The 23,639-nt window shown below is 35.7% G+C and overlaps 1 protein-coding gene across 5 annotated transcripts in view; it reads left to right on the top strand.

Moving 5' to 3' along the window:
* The window catches only part of il1rapl2 (interleukin 1 receptor accessory protein-like 2), a 122,105-nt gene that overhangs the window by 78,437 nt on the left and 20,029 nt on the right, over window positions 1-23,639 (top strand). For all 5 annotated transcript variants that reach the window (XM_077733245.1, XM_077733244.1, XM_077733242.1 and 2 more), the window contains exons 5-7: window positions 5,906-6,092; window positions 6,179-6,332; window positions 22,826-22,900. In XM_077733245.1, coding sequence (XP_077589371.1) covers window positions 5,906-6,092; window positions 6,179-6,332; window positions 22,826-22,900 — 416 coding nt within the window. The remainder of the gene's footprint in view (window positions 1-5,905; window positions 6,093-6,178; window positions 6,333-22,825; window positions 22,901-23,639) is intronic.

Raw genomic sequence — 23,639 nt, 5'->3', positions numbered from 1 at the left:
TCCATTCAAAACACAGTGAAATCTAATGGATTCTTGGAACTGGCAAAGAGCAAAATTATATGAAAGTTGAGAGGGTTATTAGGAAATAGGATTCATTTGACATGCAAAGATTATATATATAAATATAAATTATTTTTTGCTAAAATGACTGTAGTTGTCACCTATGCATGTGACTTTATGCATTTAGCTTTTGTCAATGAATTGCACTGAACAGCTGATTTATGTTGGCCATCTGTTATTTGGGGACGTTTTCTGCTCAGTAGCTTTCTTCTCGTGTTATCTCAGATGCTCCCTTGTGGTCTTTCTAGTAAGCAGAACCACCTGTCTTCATGTAGAAGATGAATCCACTTAAATGGTAGCTCACGCACAAGATAACAAAAAAAAAAAAATCACACAGTCTCAGGGGTGTTTTGTGACGCCAGATGAATGTTTAACCTTTCTCTTCATCAGATTTTTAAACGATAAATCTGGCCAACAAGCGCATGCACATACAATAAAAGCCAAAGAGGCAATAGAGGAGAAAAGGAGAAAGCGGTCATTTGGAGTCTCTTTGGCAGTCCTCTGTAACTTGGCAGCCATTGAGTCAGAAACACTCTCATGCCTGTTTGGGCCTCATGCCAGGTAATGCCAGCTTGAGCCATGGTTTTGAGAAAAAAGAAGAAAAAAAAGGTTTCATGCATTGAAGTACAATGTGTGCATGTATGTTTGTGTATCTGTGTGTGTGTGTGTTGGTCAAGGTGTTCTGAAATAATGTAGAATTTAAAGTGGAGTGATGTGGAGAAAGGCACAACACTTCTTTGAAAAGTCAAATATCACCTGAAATGAGGTTTATTGTTGGACTAGGATATGTTGTCATTTTTAACTAATGGCTGGCGGGGGGTGCTGAAGCCAATCTCAGGTAAATATAGGCACCAGGCAGGGGGCACCTGAAATCAGTGGGCAGCCAATCACAGGACACAAGAATCCTTCATGCTCACACTTAATTCCCAGGGGATAATTAGAGTCTCCAACCAGGCTACACTGCAGGTTATGGGATGTGAGAGGAAACCAGAGTAACTAGAGAACACCCACCTGGGATCATACCCTCGACTCTTGTATTGTGAGGCCGACGTGCTAACCACTTGGTCGCTTGGCCATCATTATATATTATTGGAAGTGAAAATGCTAAAATCTGCTTAAAACAAATATATGGAAATTGAAGAATATGTTCAAGCCCTCAGACTTATTATTTAGACATTATCACAACTTATCTATGACCAATATCCAATATTTTAATGCTCTTTTAATCTTCTTATTTAAGCCTTTTCTTCACAGCACCCGTGTTAATATCAAAGCTTAGTCAGAAACACATCTTTGAATATCTGGAAGAAAAATTGACGTGCTGTGTGCCAATTTAACAGCAAAAAATTTCAAAGCCTTCCTTTTCCACCATGAATGACAAAACACTTTTTGGAGTGCCACTTCCATTGCTGCTATTTGCTCTAAATGATGAATTGAAAAATCAAATAATGGAAACTAAACCCATCATTGAATAGCAAAAATTACAAAAACCCTTAAAAAATGCATTGCCATCTGCATTGGCATCTATAAATGACTCCATTTCTATATAGACAATTCCTAAAAAAAAGAATTTTGTTGGAACTCTGCTTTATCACCACTATAAACAAAACATTTGGGGCTCAGCATGGATCGCTGACTGCATTGGCACCCAATAAGAGGAAAGCAATGACAAATGCTTTCATCGTCACTCAATAAATTATACGTGTATTGATTGTCTTCCCAAAGTAAAGAAGAAAAAAAACAAAAGAGTGCAATCACTTACTCATATAATAGAAAATGCTATTCATAAAACCTTGCAGTTACAACATTTACGGCAAGAGGTATAATATAGTTTAAGTTTATGCACATTTTAGCGTAGATGCCTCAGTGTGTGCAGGTGTCATCCTCTCCCTTGCTGCCTGTTAGTTAGATTGATAGTCAAATTAATCTGCAGCTCCATCCAGGTATAAACACGCTGCCTGCTGGCTAGGATACATCCCACTCTATTAGCACTATAACTCAATGCACCCTGCAGCAGCCTGGCCTGATCAGTGGAAAGTAATTGCAAAGAGGGCTTAGGATTTATTGACAAGGTGGATATTGAGGTTTACTAGATGATTTGAAGATTAATTCATTTTCCATTGGAGAAAATTGGCATTTTTCTCTTGGTAGTTCTGCAAAAACACAATGGTGCAAAACAGTATTCAGAGTGAGGGCCAATATCATTTCTGCTGAGTCACTTTACCTTTTGGCTAGTCATAGTGTTACTGTTCAATGTTGATTATTTGATTTAAATTTGTTTTGTTTTATATGTCATTTGCGATAGGGAAAAATGTCAGAATGACAAAACTGGTTATTTTTTTATGTGTCAAGTAAGACTGTTTTAAGCAAACAACTTTTGTTTACGTTTATGTGTACTGCAATACAAATACATGCAATCAACAGTCCACTTATTAACTTGCTTCATAATTGATTTACAATTGACAGAAAACAGAGACATGGAGGCAATTACCATTTGAATGGCTAATGATTTTTTCAGTTCAATGTGATGAAAGTCAGCTCCAAGTCATTTAATCGATAATGTTATTGATATTTTCTCAACTCTGTATCACGGTCCCCAATCTTTTTTTTGTGCCATTGACTGGCTATACATTACGACTTTATTTCAATGGTCGGCTAAAACAAAAACATCCAGTTATTAACCAAGCAGCTAAACCATGAGATCAACACATTTACAAGAGTATTTTCCCATTCATTTTCAATTGTAATAACAGCAATGTTTTACCAAAATTGAATTTCAGAATCCTACACGTTGATAATATAAGAGCAAGATAAAGTGCAATCCCAATTTTCTCTCAATTTTCCTCCTCCTCCTCCTTACCTCCTAATCCTTCTGTTTTGATGGCCAAAATGATGGGTTTAAAAAAATGCCCTTAAGAATTGGGACACCACTTGATCCTACAACGTCATCACACCTCGCTGGCAGGCAGACATGACAATTGCTTTCACTTCCAAAATGCCATTTATTGTCAAATATTACTCATTTTATATTACCCGTTTCCTTTTATTGAGATAGTCCTTCAATGGAAATAATTTTTGTACACTCTGCAGATTTTAACTGGGACATATGCAGTTTGCAGGACATAAAATGTTTCAGACAAACAATCAAATTGGCTTGCTCACTTCACATTCCACTCTACTGCTATCCCCTTGTCTTTGAAATAGCATTTGATGGATTTCACTTCTTCCCACACCTCCCTGTCTCCTACAGTTTATTTTGCAGCTTCTGCATGTACACCCATTCACTTGAACTTTCCACATCCCTTGCATATTCCATATCGCTAGCTTTGTCTTCATCCCTGAAGACACTTATGTCGTGTAGAATTCCCTGGTCAGTTGTGTGGAAACAGTCTCCTAGGCTTCATTCCCTCAGGGGACCATTTCCTGAAGAAGCATGACATTCCGAAGTGCCTCTGTACCTGTGACCTGTTATATGACAGACAAACAGGCCAAGATATGGGACGACATACCTAGTAATGTTCGCAGTAACAGACAGCAGGCATCCTTCGATCACTTTGGCATACGGGCATAGTGTTTTGTTCCCTCTAGTGCAATGTATTTGTAGATGCCCTGTCTTGAACCATCTGTTGTTAATGATAAACAGCTCAAGTTCACTATATTTTAATTTGCTGCTCGTACTGGGGTCTTTGTAAAATCTGGCCATGTGGACAGGCCATGGATTGCCCCTGGGTACGAGTACGAGAGTGTATATTGTTAGCCAAAGAGATGTTGCCACTTTTTGGTGAGTTTAGATAAGTAAAGAGCTGGTTTGTATGAGGTCCTTGAAATCCTTAAAACTGCTTGACTTTTGCTGTCGTGTTTTCAAGGTTTGATAAATGTAAACACAATTTGAATTATGTTTACAGTCCTTGGAATTTCTTTAAAGTGTTAGACACACTATATCCCAGCATCCTGTCTAAATATATAAATAATCAAATGAAGGAAAATAAAATCTATGAGCTTCATCATTGCCATACGTACCTTCTGAAGTTGCTTTCCCTTGATCTTGCATGTCGCAGTGCAATTCCCAAGAGTACAGTGCAGTGTTTCAGTTCACTTTGTGGTATATTGGCAAATTGAGAAGATGAATCCGCCATGCCAGCCACAATAATTAATCAGTTGGTGGTTGAGTGCGCCAAATATGATAGACTATGTAATATAAAGCATGTGTAAGTGAAAGAAATCCAAGTTAAATGAAGATAGCAGTTGGCATTTAAATGTATTCATGTGCTTTACTGTGGTATAGTAATCCACTATGGCCTTATGCACCAGGCTTTGGATCGACTCCCCTTGTTACATAGGAAAAAAGCCACTTATCTTGTTTTAAGGACAAGGAGAGATTGTAATAGCCATGTAAAGAGCTTTACTGCTTTCAGTGAGAATAAAGTAGTTTATTGAGAGCTACAATTAAACACAACCATGCATTGAGATATCATTTAGCTTAGCAATTGACTGTGTGAGAGCCATTTTTAAGTGTCCCAAACCTCAAGAAAAAGCACATTTACCAAGGTTTCCTTGTGTGTGCCCATCCATTGAACACTATATCAGCAATAGTCCAGGATCCCTGCTATTGGACTCACTGTCGTCGAGAGAACACAACCCTTCAAATCGGCGGGTTTTTAGAATTGGCACCTTTCAGATGAAATTTCTCGCTCTTCTGTGGTCATAAAACATTTTTGAAGATGTTTACGTACTTGTGAGAAGGTACCATATTTTATTTCTGCCTTAGCATCATAAAAAAAGGCATGAGAAGAGGCAAGACCATGACACACGATCAGAACCTTTCAATAAAAGGAGGGAATTGAATCAAAGCTTTTCAGTTCTTTATAACTCGGTATGCATCATTGATATAAATATGCAAATACCATCAAACCATTGAGTTATATTTGAATATAAAATATATGGAATGTTTCAAAATGAATATTTATATATGTTTTTTTTCCTTCATGTAATGATCTGTTAGGGTTATCAGTACAATGATTGTGGGGGTGCTAGAGCCTACCCAAGAAGGTCAGGAGCCAGAGTTACTGTTTACGTTTTGTCAGATGTCAGGGACAGATCCATCTCATGGCTCCTCTTTTTAATAAAATCATGGATTGGCAGGTTGGAAGACTGGATTGTTATATCACCAACAGTCATTTAATATTTTTAAATTAATACACAAGGGGGGAAGAGTAGATCCTGCATTGCAATTTGCACTTAGTTTGAAAACGACTTGCACTGGATTATGTTGTTATGAACAGAGAAAATCAAAAGAGCATGCTGGTAAAGGTAAGTGAATCACTAGAATGAGAAAACAAGAGGCTTCAGGCTGGGGACGAATTGATGACGAGGACACAACTGAGAGAAAGATGGATAAAAGGCTTTTCATTCCCCAATTTTAATGCTCAGTGGTCCTGTTTAGGTCGCTGACTGGAAAAATGCCTGTGTGTGTATAAAGTGCAAATAAGAGAGGGATCAATGAGATCTTTAGTGCCTGGAGCTGAACTTGGAAGAACCACACATGTGGTGCTTCATACATATTGTACCTTGAGTTCTCCCTAATTTAATATATGGTGTTTTAATCAAAGATTTGAGCGGCTTTCTCTTGTCTATTTCAGGTGTTATGTGGACATTCACACTTTTCATATATTTTCATAAGTCTTCAGCTCTTAGAACCACAATACATGACATAGGTTTTATATCAGCAATTCTCTGTATAGGAAGGTCACATGTATACATATTCTCAAAGTGTCTACTTTTCGGAGACTATGTCAATGAATATTTTCTCAGCATCATTAAATCTTGCTGGTCATTGTCTTTTTAGGAATTCCACATACTGCATGAAGGTATCAATGTCAATGACGGTTGAGGAGAGTGACGAAGGGAAATGCTTCAGCAGCAATATCCGTTATCTGGAGAAAGCAGAGATTACCCACAGCAAAATGATTACATGTCGTGATCTAGATGACTATTTAGCTCCATACAAACAACCTCAAATGACCTGGTATAAGGTAGGTCACTCTTGTACATGTGAGATGAGAGTAACTCGCCCATTGACTTTGATGGTTTGACCAGTCGGATGTGTTTACCCTGTTAGGAGTGTGAGAGGACTGAATGGAGAAGCTCAATTTTCATCAACAACACTCACATTTGGATCCCTAAAGTGGAAGAGGAAGATGGGGGTAATTACACCTGTGAGTTACAGTATGGATCCAGATTGGTGCGGAGGACAACACAGCTCAAAGTCACTGGTAGGACACATTATCACTTTAAAAAAATCCCTAACTGTTTTACAATGTGAAACTTGCATAGAATCCAACATTGGCTCAAATTTATGCAGCCTAATTTGCATTTAGTTCTTTTCGCACAACATTTTTTCACATTTCTAGTTGAGACATATATTGTTTCAAGCTTCATTGGCTTTTGACTTAAGTTAAGACTTGGCAGTAGAATTTGAGTTCCTTTTTGCTGTTTTGTGTTTAGTGAAGAGTTAGTGTTTCTTAGAAGAGATGAAAATTTCAGTGCCAGTGATTGGGTGCAGAACTGCTTGAACTGTGTTTTAGCGAGTGAATTTTTGAATATTGCTGTATGCCAATGAAAGTATGCTATTATCTTTTCTGGGACAAGCTTGAAATTGAGCTTTGCCTTTGTGCTACAGGCTTGTGACATAAATTAAGGAACCAAAACTTTCTGTATGAAATGACACTAACATTTTATACATTGAACTGTCAAAACATGACATCATATTTTTATTATTTCAATTATTTTCATAGTTGTACTTGAGCTTTTCTGGTTATTAACAACAGCCAAGTGAATGACTGAAATCATTCATTTTTTGTACCGCTTATCCCCACAAGGCTCACACTGGAGAGCCAATCCAACTATGGTCAGTAGATAGGAGACATCATGACATGAATTGCTATTTTAATGATGGATTGGCATGTTAACTTAACTTAAGAGAATAAAAGTGAAGCATAACCAGATCCATTGGAAAATGAGGAAATAAGAGAGGCCAAAGTTTGCCGCTAACAGCTAATTTATGGACATGCTCCACCTCAGGGCCATTAATCATTCTAACTGCACCACTGACAAATGATAGCCAAAGGCCACAGATGGAGATTTCTCTAGGTAAGATTGCGATTATAGAAATATGCTCGCAGAATTAAATATAAGATAGATAGGGGTGAATTTCCTTTTTTATTTCTTGGTCCATCTTTTTGTCCAAGTCTCCACTGATGCATTTTAATCATTGTCATCTATTTATTTATTATTTAATATACAAGTTAGAGTGATGTTATTAAAAAAAACAATAATAATAATAATGGCTCGCCACCAATTCCAATGCATATGAAAACCATTTTTGCTTCCTCTCACTGACTTGTAATTGTTTAAATTCATTTTTCTCTTTATTAAATTGATGGGGTGTATGCCAAAATGATTCTTCAAAACTCTGCACAGTTCAATTTAAGAAAATATCAGTTATTACAATAATGTGTGCCTTTTCTACTTCAGGAAATTGAATATGACAGTTAAAAACAAATAGCATCTATGAAACTGGAACAGAAATGTTAGATTAGGATAGAGTATTGATCCCAAAGCACATTCTTGTATATAGTTGTTGCAACAATAACTAAAATAATATAAAAAGAGTTGCTGCTGTATAACAATAAAAATAGAATAATAAAAATGACAAGAAGTATAAGGTCCCCAAAAATACCCGCCAGTATTGTAGTCAGACACGTTTTTCAGGTCCAAATACTATAATTATATAATAATTTACTGATTCTGACTCGAGGGATTTCATATTAGTACTCAATGTTTTACATGAATGAGTTGGTTTTTAAGACATCTGCCAATGTGTAGCAAGACTTAACATCTTTTTTGCTTGATCCTTCAGTTACTTTTGCATCATTTGGCAGTCGCTTTTAATGACTGTGCTTTTTTAACATTAAAGAGTAAAGAAAGACATTGCGGCTTTTCCCGTTGATCAGCCGCTGACTATGATGTTGATTCCTCCAAACTCGTTAGCTGGAATGAGCCCCGGAATTAGTTGTGAACTAGAATGCGTTTAATAATACTTGAGTCTGATTTGCTTCATCTTTTAATTAACATCCGTGCCAGCCAGAAGGAAATGGGTTTATCTCGCTTGTTTGCAATAGTAATCAAATGTAAATTCCCCACAATGTCTGACTTAAAAAATGCACAATGTGGAAATCCAAATGGCTTAGTTGCTTACGTTCACATAGCAATTGGTTTTCTACAAATGAAAAGATTTTCCCCAAACTGCTTAAGCTTTTTATGTGATGTCATTTCAATGCCCTTATGAACCTTGTGAGGCTAAGCAATACAGAAAATGAATACATTATTTCTCATTTACATTGGCATTTTTCAATTTTCTTCATATTGCCTTTACAGGCAATGCAGACAAAAACACTACAAATCTGACCAAAGGAGAAGAAAAGGATTATTTTCTAATATCCTGGACAACTACTCTAATAGTGTAAATATGAGTCATTATACAGGAAAAAAGTGACATTATCATTAAGTCTTGTCTGTTACATCCCAGATATTTCCGCAATTGCTTTCTAGTCTGCTCTATGCGTCTTTTCTGCACTCCTTTCATAACCCATGTAATAACAGAGAGGGAAAAACAGGACAAAAGGAATATTCATGCATATTTCAGAGGCATTCTTTACTAAAAATGTGCATTGGTGAAATATGGGTACACACATCTTTCTTACTAAACTTAAACTGGCTAAGTTTAAAGACATCATTTATCCTTTCTAGACTACTCTGAAGAAATATATAATTGTTCATAAACTGACTATTTTTGGCTGGAATGGTATAATTCCAAATATTTCCTAATCTGTCTTTTGATTAGAAAGTTTATCATCTTAGTACTTTAGTTGTATACATAATATGATAGTCCTTCTCCATGGAATAAAACACTCAAATCTTCGCAAAATGGGTAGAGATAATTTCAATAGCCTGACAAAATTGTATTTTCTTAATATCCATGCGTTTTTTCTCAATTAAATGAAACATACATGTTAAAATCTTCCCAAAAGCTAATGGTTTTCACCATTGTAACATCTTCCCATCTCACCATCCCCTTATTTGTTTCTTGAGTGCCCATTTGTTTCCATTCCTTTGCTTACGCCTGCCCCATTTCTCTTCAGTTTCTGCCTTTTGGCTCTTTTCTCTGTTTTTTTTTTCCTTCTTTTTTACGACTACTACTCTCACACTCCTTCACTTGACACCTTCTCAATTGGACACACTACGTAATAACAGTGTTCCCGTACGTACGTGTGTTTGTGTGCACACTCGGCCTGTGACCTAGTTAGAAACTCACCTCCTAATTCATTGTGAAATTGTCTCTGTTCTCCAAAGACAGAGGATCGCAAATGAGATTATTCTGTCCCTTGCTTTCTTTTTTCTGCCTACTTTTGTTCTTACTTTTCCTTTCAAGAACAAACATGCATTGACCAAGTTGGGCACGAGAGTGCAGGAGGTAAACAACACCAAGAACAGACTATCCTGTAGATGTTTGGGTTGTTTCCAGGGTTTATTTTAAAGTAAAGAGCCTCAGGGTTATTCACGCCAAGATTTAAATGATGCATGAAGACAATTTTAGCACACGTTGTCAGAAGTTGCTTCTTAATTCATGGCTCGTCAGGTATGGGGTCTAGTTTTATTTGTATATATGGTTTCCTTACCTGGCAGCAAGGGCAGATTTTTTGAAGTCTCGAAACATTTTTTTCCGCTATTATTCATACATTTTTTCAAAAATATTTTCCTCACAATGGTTGCAAAGTTGCTGGAGCCTGACCAAAAGTATTCAGACTCCAAATGTCATCTTAAATTTGTTAAAAAAACTCACAACTAAAAAATAATGGAGAACAAAACACACAAAATGAAATAAACAAGAGAAATACAGCAGTTATTTAATTAACTATTGCCGTTTAATGGATAAATTGGACAAAACAGGGTTGTGTTTTTCTTCTGTGAGTGAGTATAAGTACACATTTTTGTGATTACTTAGTTGAGGTGAGTTCAGGTCATTTGTGTTTTTGTTTTTATAGCATGATTTAACATAATTCGACCATTGGTCTGGAAAACGGAAAATTCAAGAGGATCATTATGTACACATTCACACAAGATTAACTTGTCCATTGATGTTGAAGACAAAAACAATGTATTTTTCCACCTTCTTAGCACATGCACACACACACACACACACACACACACACACACACACACACACACACAACAAGACAAAATCCCAGAGGTGAACTTAATTGCATCCAGTCTTCTTCTTCTTATACGGCGGACCCTTCTGTCTCTCACACATCGATACTTCTGGAAAGATGTAAACCATAGAATCACAAAAGTGAAGCAAAAGCAAGTTCAGGGAATACACTTGCAGCAATTATGTAAATGTGTGTCTGACTTGCTCCACTAGACTGAATAACATGCTTCTGACCTATGGTAAAACTTAACAAGCTTTGGGTCGATTTATGTCATTCAGAAAATATCACTTTACTCTCTGTTTGCAAAACAATTTGTGTAGAATAATTATAAAGTTCCCATTGGCTGGCCACCAATTCAGGGTATCCCCCACCTTGACGTTAGCTGGGATAGGCTCCAGCACCCCTCTAGTGAAGATAGCTGATTTTATCATTCTGTTGGGGTAGCAGAATAGTCTAAGGGTGGTATATATTTGTGTACTCTGTTTGTATTAGACATAAGAGACAAAGAAAATGGTTTGGATGAGTCAGAAGGCATAGGTGTTTTTGTATAAGGAATAAGAAGCTGACATATTACGTAAAACATGAACAAAATCACAATTGTGTGCTTTAAAGTGGGATACTCAAGAGACCGTTTTCCACCCCAATCGCTAAAGAGCACACAAGATGAGGTCGAAAAAGTCCCAGCTGGATCACCTGAAGGAAAGTTGAACAATTTAAAAAGACTCCTTATACTTCAAGTCTCTGAATATCTTTGTTTGTTTGTGTTTGAGGAAATCCTATTAAAATTATATAGTGTATTAACTACCTCAGCAACAACATAAGTCAGTGAGATCATGTTTGTGAGAAAGAAGAGGAGTCTGAAAGTGACATAAGTCATTAAACTGGACTTAATGAAGTCTGTTTGCTTTTGATAACCAACCGTTTCATTAGCTTGCCTTTTATAACAAATACTACTCAAAAACTACACTCATTCCTTATTGTCTTGGTCCGTGATGTGAGGAAGTAAGTTAGACGAGAATGTAAATAATGAGCCGACAATTGATTACAGACAAGTACAAGTACTCCTCACTAACTTTGTTTTGTTTTCTTTTGTTTAGTCCTATTTAGTCACTTTGTTGAATTTTTTAGTCACAGATCATGAAAAATTGATGGACCATTATGCACTTAAATGTGATTTTAGACTCAAGTGGGTTTTTATGTGGTAATAATTAGCTGTAAACACATTCATTCATTCATGGGATGTCTATTTTATTGTGAACAACATTTAAGTCATCTTGTTTTAATTAGAGAGTCTCTTTTCAACATAATACGTATAGTGGGAATGTGAAATAAAAAGATGGGTTATGTAATACTTAATCCTTGGTGATTATTAGAATAAAAATATACTTTACAAAAAAGAAAGCTTTTCCTCTGCACAAACAGACATTGAATTTGATTTGAATGCCTGGTTTCTAATTTCATTGAATTGCCTGATATTCCTGCATCATAAATGAAATAATCTATTAATACAAATGTGTGTAAATGAATATTGGTTGAGTCAATATTTCTACGTTTTTTGCCTTCATTGTTGTACTTATCCAAATATTTCATTTTAATTTGATCATTAATGCAGTTATATACTTAAAACAAATTAACCAAATATATATGTGTATGTATGTGTGTGTAGATGTAGATATACATACACACACAAAAAAAAACACTGTCTATATATATGGACAAATTCAAATTTGGATCCATCAAAACTGGCAGTTAATTGGAAAAGTGTCAAAAATTCTCAATCTCACTGTCTGACACACTGATGGAGGGCAAGAAAGCAGATTCAGGGCAAGAAAATACTGAAATATCGACCTGGTAGGCCATAATAAAAAGGTCAGCACGTAGTGTGTATTGATGGACAAGGCGTGAAACACACTTACTGTGTATTAATTTCTCTAAAACCTTAAAATATTGGAGGTAAAATATAAAAAACATGGTCTCTATAATTAAAGACGGTAAAAATATCCTCAGACAAATCTTACAAATGATTCATTTCCAAAGGGTAAGATATTTATATATATATTTATTTCTGCTGGTGTGAAAATGTTACAGTGACCAGATTTAGAAATTTGCCATTTGCCAGAAACTTGACGTAAACGTCACGGAGAGAGCAAAAGTTCATTATTTCAACAAAGAGCAACTTGATAGTTAAATTTAAAAGGGCTTGAACCTGAACTGACCCATTTCAAACTGGGAATCTAGTTAGCCTTCATCAAATCAAATATTTCTCATTTACCCCAGATCCAAATCCAGTTATTCTTCCGTGTCATTTGGAATTCATTTGTTATTCTAAGCTAACTCTCTTCTTAGTGGCTGTTTTAACATTTATATATTCCTCTTTACCCATTCCAGAACCCATGTGGCATATTTTCGCTACCTAATAATTGTATTTACATTTGAATATGGAGCATCCACAAATCAGTAACAAAGCACATGGGGCAATATATCCAACAACATATACTTAGTAAGTTAATATATATAAGGTTACACGTAGAGAGGCCATGATTGGACACAAAATAACCCAAATCTCTGTGAGTACTGATGATAGAGTTTTCTAATAGAGTAATGAAAGACAAGACCTCAAGGGGAGATGGAAGGGAGCCAGTGGAATTAAACAATTTGTTTCATTTAGTTGTTTTTTTTTGTTTAACTAAAGAAATTGAGTTGTTAATCTCTAATGTAGGGATTTCTTTTTTCTTTAGCCTCCCTTTTTAACGTACATATGCCGCAAATTCAAAAAGTTCTGGTACTTAAATTAATCTTTTTACATAAAGTTTGCATTATAAATGTTAACTCCCAGTCTAAATGGCAATGAGTAATTCATGTCAATTACTGGCACCATTTTGTCATTGTTTTTCTTTCCAAAAAAAATATTATAAAGTATGTTACCTCTTTCAGTGTTACTGGTAGTGATGTGGCTTATAAGAGTTTATCATTAATAGACTCTCCCTCTCTTGCTCTCTTAATAAGAGCACAAGGAGTCATACTTTATTGCCTCGTATTGGAAGAAGTGGCAAGGAGTACTAATTGGTTTGCAATTCCTCAATATAGCTATGATCTGCCACCAAATCATGACTAAATGGACACATTTTAAATCTTCTTTTTCCATAATGGCATTAAACAACAAGCCTAACGCTTTGATGGGTTTTTAAAATATTAAAAAAAAGGGAAAATGTTCCAATTACAACATGTGCAAGGTCACATTTCTGTGGCTGAACTAACTAATTGGCAGTATTTACAAAACAGACGTACTATGTTTTAAAAATGTTTTTTTCCAAACATCAATGAAAAATAAACAGCTACAGGATCTGTCAGATTTAAAAAAAAAAAAAAGTACAACATTCACTAAAACACCAGATGGACTTGTATTTATTTTGTTGATTATGACATGTTCCATATTTACATCATTTGCCTCCAACATATTTCTACCATTCTTTTGCAATTGGACTTCAATTTTTAAAAGTGGCCTTTCTTACTGTCACATATGTTTAATTCCTATCATTCAGTTAGAAATATTAACACATACAACTCAATTAAAAGTATTAATATATGACATTCCAACAAAAAGAGCTCATAGAGCCTCTGGCTTTATTGAAATAGAATAAGTGAAGGAACCTCCTTAAAGGTTATGCTATATTAAAAGTGTCATAAAATAAATTCATAAAGGAACTAAAATTCCTGATGAAAAATCTCTTCACCCAAAAAAGTATAAAATTCCTGTAAGCTTGACTAACATATTTTCCTGGCTTTCTCACTCACTCATGTGAAAATCTTGACTTTGCTTTCCGCTCGAGGCTGTCTCCTCCCCCAGGGCTTTTGTGTCAGTACCGCCTTATTCCATCGTATTATGTTCCACTATTTTATCCGTCCATCATTGCACCGTAGTAAGCGAGATATGAACGCTGGACAGATTTTTTTTTTTTTTTTTGCGTAGAAGTCTTGCTTTGGGTTGCTGAACTAAATAAGACCATGGTGTAATATTTGCTTCTATGTATGTGGCCCTAGGTGGCTTTCAACCACAGGATGCGTGCTGAAAATCAAAAGGCCCCAGGTTGTTTCCAATACATGTCTTGCCCAGCTGTAGCTGTGTGCTTGCTTATGTGTTTGAGCTGATGCTCAAGGCAGGGGAAAAAAAAAGAAAAGAAGCATTACCATCTGTCTGAAGCATGTTCTTAAAGAAATATAATAATAATATATGATGCATTTTTTTAATATAAATTACTGTTGCTGCACATCTGTAGTATTACCTGTATGATGCACACTCACTAAAATTAGTCTCAATTTTATATTTTTTTAGGTATTATATTTGTATATTATTAGGTATTATAGGAAACATGAGATTTTACATTTTAGCACAAATTGTGCTTGGAAAATCATTGATTAATTTAGGATGGTGTCCAATATATTCTAAACAGATCATTATCACCTTTGTTATTGGGATAAATATTATAAATACATCTCTCTTTGTATCTAATACTACATGTTTAATCATTTTAAGAGCTGTTTAACCCAGTTACTATCTCGTATTGTTACCATAAATATTGTCTTCCTCTTACACCACACAAACCAAGCTAAATATTCAAATAATTCATTCAATCATTCGTTTTCCATACTGCTTATCCTCACAAGGGTGTGTGCCAGGGCCTATTCCAGGCAAAATAGGCACCAAGCAGGGGATTCTCTGAATTAGTTGCCAGCCAATCACAACGCACAAAGAGATGGACAATTCACACTCATACTCACTCTAGCTATGGGTAATTGTGGTTGTTATGTGGGAGGAAATCGGAATACCCGGAAAGAACCCACGTAAACTCCACATAGGAAGGTCGGGATCTGGAATTGACCCTTTGACCTCAAACTGTGATATCCACGCGTTAACCACTATTCCATCAGGCCTCCTAATAAAATAATACATCCCTTTACTTAGGAAAACCCAATGAGGTGTGAGTTGATATGATTGAAATGCACGACATAATCTGACGAACATTCCCTTCCAATTCTGCAAGAACATTCAGCTCTAATAGGGAACAAGGATAACATTTCCCAGGGTGAGATTTTGTGAATAGGGACTTTTCTCCAGCGTGGTATCCTTCCCTTCCCGCAAGTGTCAGATACCGAGGTTGTTTTGTACAGGCATGTTGCCATGTTGGAGCAGTTGTCTTGCCACAACGAGTACCTTTTCAAGCACACTGACACAATAAAAACACTAGAGGATATCTTTGGAGACATTCTAGTTGATCGGCACACCCACTAGAAAAAGGGGAAATTGCCTGCCCTTTTGGCAAGATCCCCAAAGAGGACAATTTCCTTCGAGTGAAAAGGTTTTCTTCGGACATTAAAAGAACGGATCATGCTTACAGAAGCGCCATTTTGCAAAATTACCAACACCCGGTGCAATCCACTCCGTGCGCGCTGTAGTAGATAGTATGTCATACTTGCTTGAGTCACAAAATACTACGTAGACTAGACCACCATCTTGTAAACTGCTACACAATGGGCTTCTGGTCTTTGTTTTTCTTTTTTTTCTCACTATTTGTGATGAATATTGACTGCTTGACACCCAATGTAGATAAATTAACATTCAATGTACATATATGGCTAAAACTCTTAGGCAGCACAAAGTAAAAACCCCAAAAAATACTTATTTGCTTGGTTATTGTATTACTTAAGAGATATGTTACAATCACAATGTACATACTTTATATTAAGATTTTATTTCTTATTCTCTAATGTGTAGTCAGCCAGCCTTTTCCTCCTTTCAGCAATGTTAAGTAATATTGGAAAAGGCCTTTAGGGCGAACACAATTAATTTTGCAAGTAATTTCCCAATACACCCCAGCAAAGTTAAAAAAAAAAAAATCTATTAGCACACATCAGTAATGACACACACTCTAATGCATACACATGAGGCCATTGTCGCAGTAAGTTACAATATTCATGTCTATAATATATAACATTTTATGGGTTTATTCTCGATGATTCATAGTTAGCTTTTATAAATGCATTTTGTTTAAACATTTTAAAAAGTAAAGTCATTTCAAAAACACAACCACACACACACAATTAATGCAAATATGGTTGAAATGTTGAGTTAATTACTTTTTTGCATTTAATTCAGTTTCCATCAATGGCAGAATTAACGACAGTAGTACTTGTGTGTAGATTTGAAGTTGGGTGTGCTCTTACTGACGTAATTTGCCAATTTTTGTTGATGATAAACCATTGTGAAAAACCTAAACACAACACAAGATTTTTGCATTTAGTCATCTGAGATATGTCCCACCATTACTTTTGATGTTGAACTGGAAAAAAATTATCAGCATGTGACCAGCTTGCCTGTATCAGCCTTAAATACATTATTAGATTTTGGAATATGTTTCAACCCCGTTGCATCATGAAACACATTTTCCTATTAAACAGAATAATATTTTGCCATGCCTCTGTCATCTAATCCCCAGAGAACATCATCATTAGCCCAGAGGTTATTTTCTGGAGCAATATTATCTTGAAGTCTCATATTAAAAAAACAACAAAAACAAATCAAAGTCAAACAAAAGTGCAGTGAACAGATGCAATATTTCACAAAATATGGCATAATCATTTAATATGTATCTAAGGTAGTTACGCATGATTATAATGAGAATATTTTAAAATACTTTTAATTCCCTAACTTTACTCATTTTCTGTTCAGTGGTAACATCACATTGCAAGTTTATCCTCAAATCCTCAAATATAAATAATACAATTACTATGTAGTTCAGTATTCCAGGTATAAAGAGACATACTGTAAATACATTTGTCATATGAGCTACAGGTGGACGTGCCAAGTGGTCGCTTAGCCATCCCACCGCCAGCATCTTAATCTGCAATATGCTCACTGGCTCGTCTATTAACATTTCAGATTGCGAATGCACCTCAAACAAGCAAACATGCAGTATGCTCATTTTGGCTGTTTGCCTGCTTCTTCATGTGGTACTACTCTATTCATTTGAGCATAGTCGGTACACAGTAAAATATATGCAATATATGCAACATGCATAGAAAAGACAACATTAGACAAGACAATAGGTTCTTCAAACACAGTCACTGACGTAGTAATCAATAAATTTAACTGCATTAGTAATCTAGTAGATTTTTTTGTTTTCTTTTTGAGGGCAAAGTTGATTTAATTAAATACCATTAGCTTACAAATGACAGTTATTTCATTTATAGATAGTAGATGGACTCATACACCAATTTAGTGGAGAACTTACGTCAATGAAAGAAGTACGAGTAACCATTTTGATTAACCAAAATAGCATTCTGGAGTAGAACTTACAAGAGAATTGCCATTTTTTTTTTGTGGTTGATTTCAGCCAGTTTCTGATTGAGTTCAGCTCCAAAAGAGTCCGACCAGGTTTGGCCTGGCTGTAAAGACAACAGAGAAACTGGTTGAAGGCCAACAGCTCACAGGACTATGCATGTGTGCCAGTGCTATGAAGCTCTGACAAAGTTTACCTTCTCCTCCAGCCAGCGAACTTCCAACTAAACTTTGTATGACACACATACAGTGGGGCAAATGTGTGTTTAGTCAACCACCAATTGTGCAAGTTATCCTACTTGAAAAGATTACAGAGGCCTGTCATTGTCAACATGAGTAAACCTCAACGACAAGAAACAATGGGGGGGGGGGGACCTAGAAAGTCACATCATTTGATTTTTAAAGAATGTATTTGCAAATTATGTTGGGAAAATAAGTATTTGGTCAATACCAAAAGTTCTAGTATACAAAGGCCCAAATCTCATGTGTCATTTTGGTATTTAGAGCAAAGCCCTGAAGGTGAGACTAAGTTTGGACTTGATCTACTGTGAAAAGCTCCTGCAGGGAGCCTGATGGGAATTGGGAATGCTCACCATGCAGCTGTCATATCATCCCTCTACAATCATCACTTCTAACCAACAAATGGATGAAACTGACAGCTTACAGACAGGATATGCCAGTTTGATATTAATAAGCATTTGCATAGTATAACTGAAGTCATTTTCTGCTATTTTCTGGAAATCCTCATGACACAAGGTGTTCCCTGTGGTTGATGGTTTATACTTGGATAAAAAGGCAGCAAATTAAGTTAAGAAAAGAATCCTGAATGCAATATCAAAAGCATTCTGGAAACTTTTTACTGGATGAACTACTGAAAACATAGAAAGATTGTTGAAAATACTCTGATTTCTGTCCCAGGAATTGCAATATTAAACCCATATATGTGCAAACATCGTTCAATAATTGGACAAAACGAAGGAAACCGTGTAAAAGGTGCAAGAAAAACCCATTTTTTGGGGGTTTAGTCTGGACCAAACAGTACAAGTGTGTAGACAAAGACAATGTGAGTTAAAAAGGGTTTAAATTACAGTGCTTATTGGACTAAATAAACTCCTTATCTCAAATTATCTTTTTAGATTTCCCTTGAAGGGGAAATTCTATTCTAAACCAAATGAACCGATTGTTTTTTCAACAACAACAACAAAAATTACACAAGTTTTTTGTACTAAGTACTCGTCCAGATGTACATGTATCCTTGTTATATGAAAAGAAGAGTGGGGGTAGTCTTCACCCGTCATCTGGACCAATTGAAGTCGCTATTTCCTTCTTTGACACTTGGTAAACATTGACAGCTGGAAGGCCAGATAGTGGAATGGATTGATGGACAGATGGAGAATTTATCTGTCGCTCAAGTACAGAAAGATACCCAAGAAACACTCACAAATCTAAATATGAGAAGGCTCAGCCAATGCAAGTATTTTTAAATGAGGTTTTTTTTTTTTGGGTTGAATTTAATTAGTTGGTTGAAATCACTCTCACCTTACTGCTGCTGGCTCCATTGACACTAAGGATAGGAACACACTATTTCCAGTACCAAGGCTTTAGGCGACTCCCATCCATGGAGATTAAGTTAATTATCTAGCTCATATCTGCGATCATCTTGGTGTTCTTACGCTCTCCTCCCTGCTGTCTTTCACTCAATCTCACTAAGCACTCAGGAAAAGTGTCAAGATGTTAAAACTGTCAAGAGATGGATCACGTTTTTCCCCATTTTTCTGTTTGACAGTTATAATGAACAATAAACTCGCAAAACTAAGATCCCAAATCATTTTTAGGATTTTTAAATTCTTCAAAATGCTTAAAATTGGATGTTTTATTGACTTTATAAGACAATAACACTGATTTAAACCTTATCTTTGATTATTTTGCTATTTTTTGTTTCTTATCGGCATTTGTGGCATCAACTTAATTGTTTCCTGAATTCAAAATTGTTTTACAAAAGCAAAATTTGCATATTCAACATTCATATTGGGCAACAGCATTTATTCTCTGAACCACTTTATCCTCACAAAGGTCGCGGGGGGTCCTTGAGCCTTTCCCAGCTGACTTTTAGGCACCCCTAATCGGTGACCAGGCGATCTCAGGAGCAACAGCATACAAATTTCATTCAACCACTGAAAAAATATACACTAGCAAAATGTTTAGTCCAGCATTAAAGGCTTTGAAGGCCTTTTCAACACACAAGGGCCTGGTTAGCTTTGCACATAAAAGGCTTTTCTTCTTTTTGAGGTCAGTGTCATATAGTGCAGGTCCATGTTGCCTAGACAAGTTGCACCAAAGCAGTTATTTGCATTGGTGTTTTTTTCTATGCACAGTACTCCAATAGACTTTGCATCTATTATTTCATGGACTAATGAATTATCCTTCACTTCTCTGAATAATCTTCATGCCAATACTGTTTTAAATCATAAGAAAAGTTATTTTTTATATTGCTTTTATATTGGTAGGTTACTACTACAGTATTGCCACTGTTGACATTTCCAATTCTATGCATTATAGTTGGCGACAATTGAATTTTCCACAAGACAATGACCTACAAAAGTCCTTAGCTAGCCTTTTCAAAGAGACTGCTACCTCTGTGATGTAGATTATGATGACAAATGCATATTTTGACGTTAGCTATGGACTGCCTGTAAGAAATTTACCGCTTCTGCTGAGAGGTGATAAGACCTTTAATAATGAGCTTCTTCATTCTGTCATTAGTCAATGTACTGTCACTATCGCAACCATTTTTAGTTTTCATATATATATACACAGACCATAACAGAATGAGTGGAGCGGTTGGAGTATTTGAGTATATATTCAGTGGCCTATTTGGAGAAAGTATAGCAAAAAAATTGGTTTAACTCCAGTTTTGTCACGTCAGCATTTGTGTCATGCTCACATTAGACCTTCAAATACACATTTACTTTTGACAATTTGATATACCCTCAGGTTACTCCAAATTTGTCTCCCAAGAGGAGCTGTTTCTATCAAAATATGCTAATTCATATTTCAGAAAACACCAGATCCTCATAATAACATTACCTTCTTAGATATATTTGCATAATCTCTATACAAGCGTCAGCCTTGTGTTTATCGGAGACATTTTAGCTATTTTTTTTTTGTATGACTCATCTATCAGATATTCTTGGCACATGCTCAGATGACATCAGAGATTTCCGGTGTCAAAGCAGCTTGGTAATGACTTTTTAAAGAGGTGCATGAAGCGGTGACACTACATCAGGGGTAAAGGGACAATGCTCAAACCAAGCAGTTGGCATTGTTGTTTTCTTTTCACTTTGTTTTTCATACATCTTTCGGCACAAAACTTTTGGTTCTGATCTAGGAAAAGATCTTCTTAAGAATGACAACATGCCTTCATGGGGAAATTTAGTTTTGCTTGCACCAAAATGCACCCAATGCATGTTCTTTCATAATGATCCCCTGTAGTATGAAGTACTGTATTTTCACGACTATAAGGCACACTTAAAAGTCTTAAATTATCTCCAAAATAGACAAGCCGCCTTATAATCCAGTGTGATTTATATATGGAAAGAAAAATCTAAAGTGTCATTCATTGAGGGTGCGCCTTTTCATGCAGTGCGCCTTATATTCGTGAAAATACGGTTTACTTTTTCTTGATGAAGAATAGCTGAAAAACAAAGCTTGCTCTGTGAATGTTGACTAAAAAGACAACAACACAATTCGCATTATGTGCCCATTTCAATGAAAATGACTATATTTTTCAAATCAGAATGCTGAGTATGATGTTTTTTTTATTTTCCTGGTCGTGACTTGTACTTAAAGTAAAAGAATGACATTACATATCAGACAAAAAAATTCCCTGCAATATAACAAGCTTAAACATAGTTGGTAATTCTGTTATACTTAATGTCAAGTAGCGAGCCCAAGAGAAATATTCATTTCATTTCCAGTGGAAAAACATTATATGCCACGGAGCATGAATAATTTACATCATGCTGGGGAAGCTTGGTTCAGGATTCTGAACATTGTTCCAAATTTAATTAACACCCTTTGTCTGCTTTTTTTATGCTTTCTGTTCCGAGACGTAAAAATTGAAGCAAGCTCACATGGTCAAACTAGAGAGTGGCAACTATAACACACAAGATGGTTGGTTGTAGTCGACTTGGAGCATCTGGTGTTGACTTCAATCATGTAAAAGTAACTTTCAGTGCTCTAAAACTGCCAAGCACTAGCATATGTTCATAACTGAGGATGCACATATACAAGTATACAGGCTTTTATGCTCAGCAAAGTATTAAAAGAAATGTAATTTTCTCATTTTGCATTGACTGCTGTAGAATCTATGAAGGTAGACTTGTGATTATTGCTCTGTCTGACATTATGCTCTGTACTTCCTGCGTGGAAAAGGTCAGACTTGATTTGACAAGAAAAGTCCATTTGAAGTAGAACTCCTCTGAGACATTATTATCCTGCTCTTGTAATTAACTGGGCTGGTCAATAAACACAATTAGGTAGTAAATCACATGTGGGTCCAGAGTTATAAAGAGAAATAAATACAGCATTAGTAAAAATCAAATGTGTGTTTAAAACATGAAGTCAACAATTATTGAAACAGATAGGTCGAAAGGCTTCCAATAATTCAAACAGGATTACTCTATTTTTTGCACACTGAGTATTATTGCATGTACCGACCAAAATATGATCTCAATTTTGATATCTAAATAGCATTTTTTTTAATGAAAACTGCAAGTGTGTAAACCAAAAATTATCTTATTTGGAAACAACTTTGCTTAGAACAATAATTGTCAAATGCAGTTCTGGTTATGATGACAAATGTCCGATTATTATTATTATAAGCCACAATTTTGCCTATAGTTTAATATGTAACCAAAACAAGTCAATTATTAATCCAATTATAATCAATTTATCTGTGTTCTCCTGTTTTTAGCATGATAAATTGAAGTTAAAAACCAACTTTTGTAATCCATTCTGGTTATATCCACTGCAAAAATATCAGTTTTATACAATAACACAAAGAATCGATAGGATATTTGAGAATCCCCAGCCTTATTCATGTCGGATTTATGATTTTTAAAATGCTCATACACTACTAATCTCTCCTTTCCCGCAGCTCTCCAGACCACCCAGCCACCAAAAGTCCTTTTCCCCCCAGAGAGACAAGATTCAGTGATAGAGATCACACCGGGTAAGTACCAACTCCTTTAGACTTAAATTGCATAGCAGTAATAGTCTTCTTATATTGACTTTAACTGGTATTTCTTTTTCAACCTTGATAATTCTCAGAACTGATTTCTTCTTTGATTTCTTCCCCAAGTTGCCTCTTTTTACCATGTACCTCAATTCCCCATTTTTACATGTCATTTGTATTCAAATAAATAGTAAAACGTTAACCACAAATTCGTACAATACACAATATAAAAGTAAATACATTTTGCTGTTCCAGTATCTTTACACAATACCAGCAATCTATCAAAAAAAATCAGTTTGAATGAGTCCATTTGGAGATAATTGACATAATGTTTAAAAATAATTACAATTTTACGATTACACATACAAAGAAAAGTACTCAATTCCATTCTATTCTTTTTTGGGGGTTAGGGGTTACGATAAGATTCCACCAAATAAAAGGTAATTAAAAGAAAAACATGTAATGTCTGTAATCATGGTGAAAGACACAGACAGAAAGTGGCTCATTAGGTCTGTTTTGGATGTGCACTGGCTGACTGAGTACGCGTTCACATGCTCACATGCTGGCAAGTCCAGCTGGGCTGTGATATTCGAAACAGTATTAGCACTTTAGGCAGAAAAGTCTTTTGGTTTATGTACTGGTATTGCCCTTTGTCTCTTTCCATTATATCTGAAATCATGTAATATCAAATAGGCCTTGAGCTCCCTTGTATACTGATTAAACCTTCTATTGGGAA

The sequence above is a fragment of the Stigmatopora nigra genome, chromosome 14 (assembly GCF_051989575.1).
Source record: "Stigmatopora nigra isolate UIUO_SnigA chromosome 14, RoL_Snig_1.1, whole genome shotgun sequence".
In the NCBI taxonomy this organism is placed as follows: domain Eukaryota; kingdom Metazoa; phylum Chordata; class Actinopteri; order Syngnathiformes; family Syngnathidae; genus Stigmatopora; species Stigmatopora nigra.
This window is presented reverse-complemented; position numbering and strand designations above follow the sequence as displayed.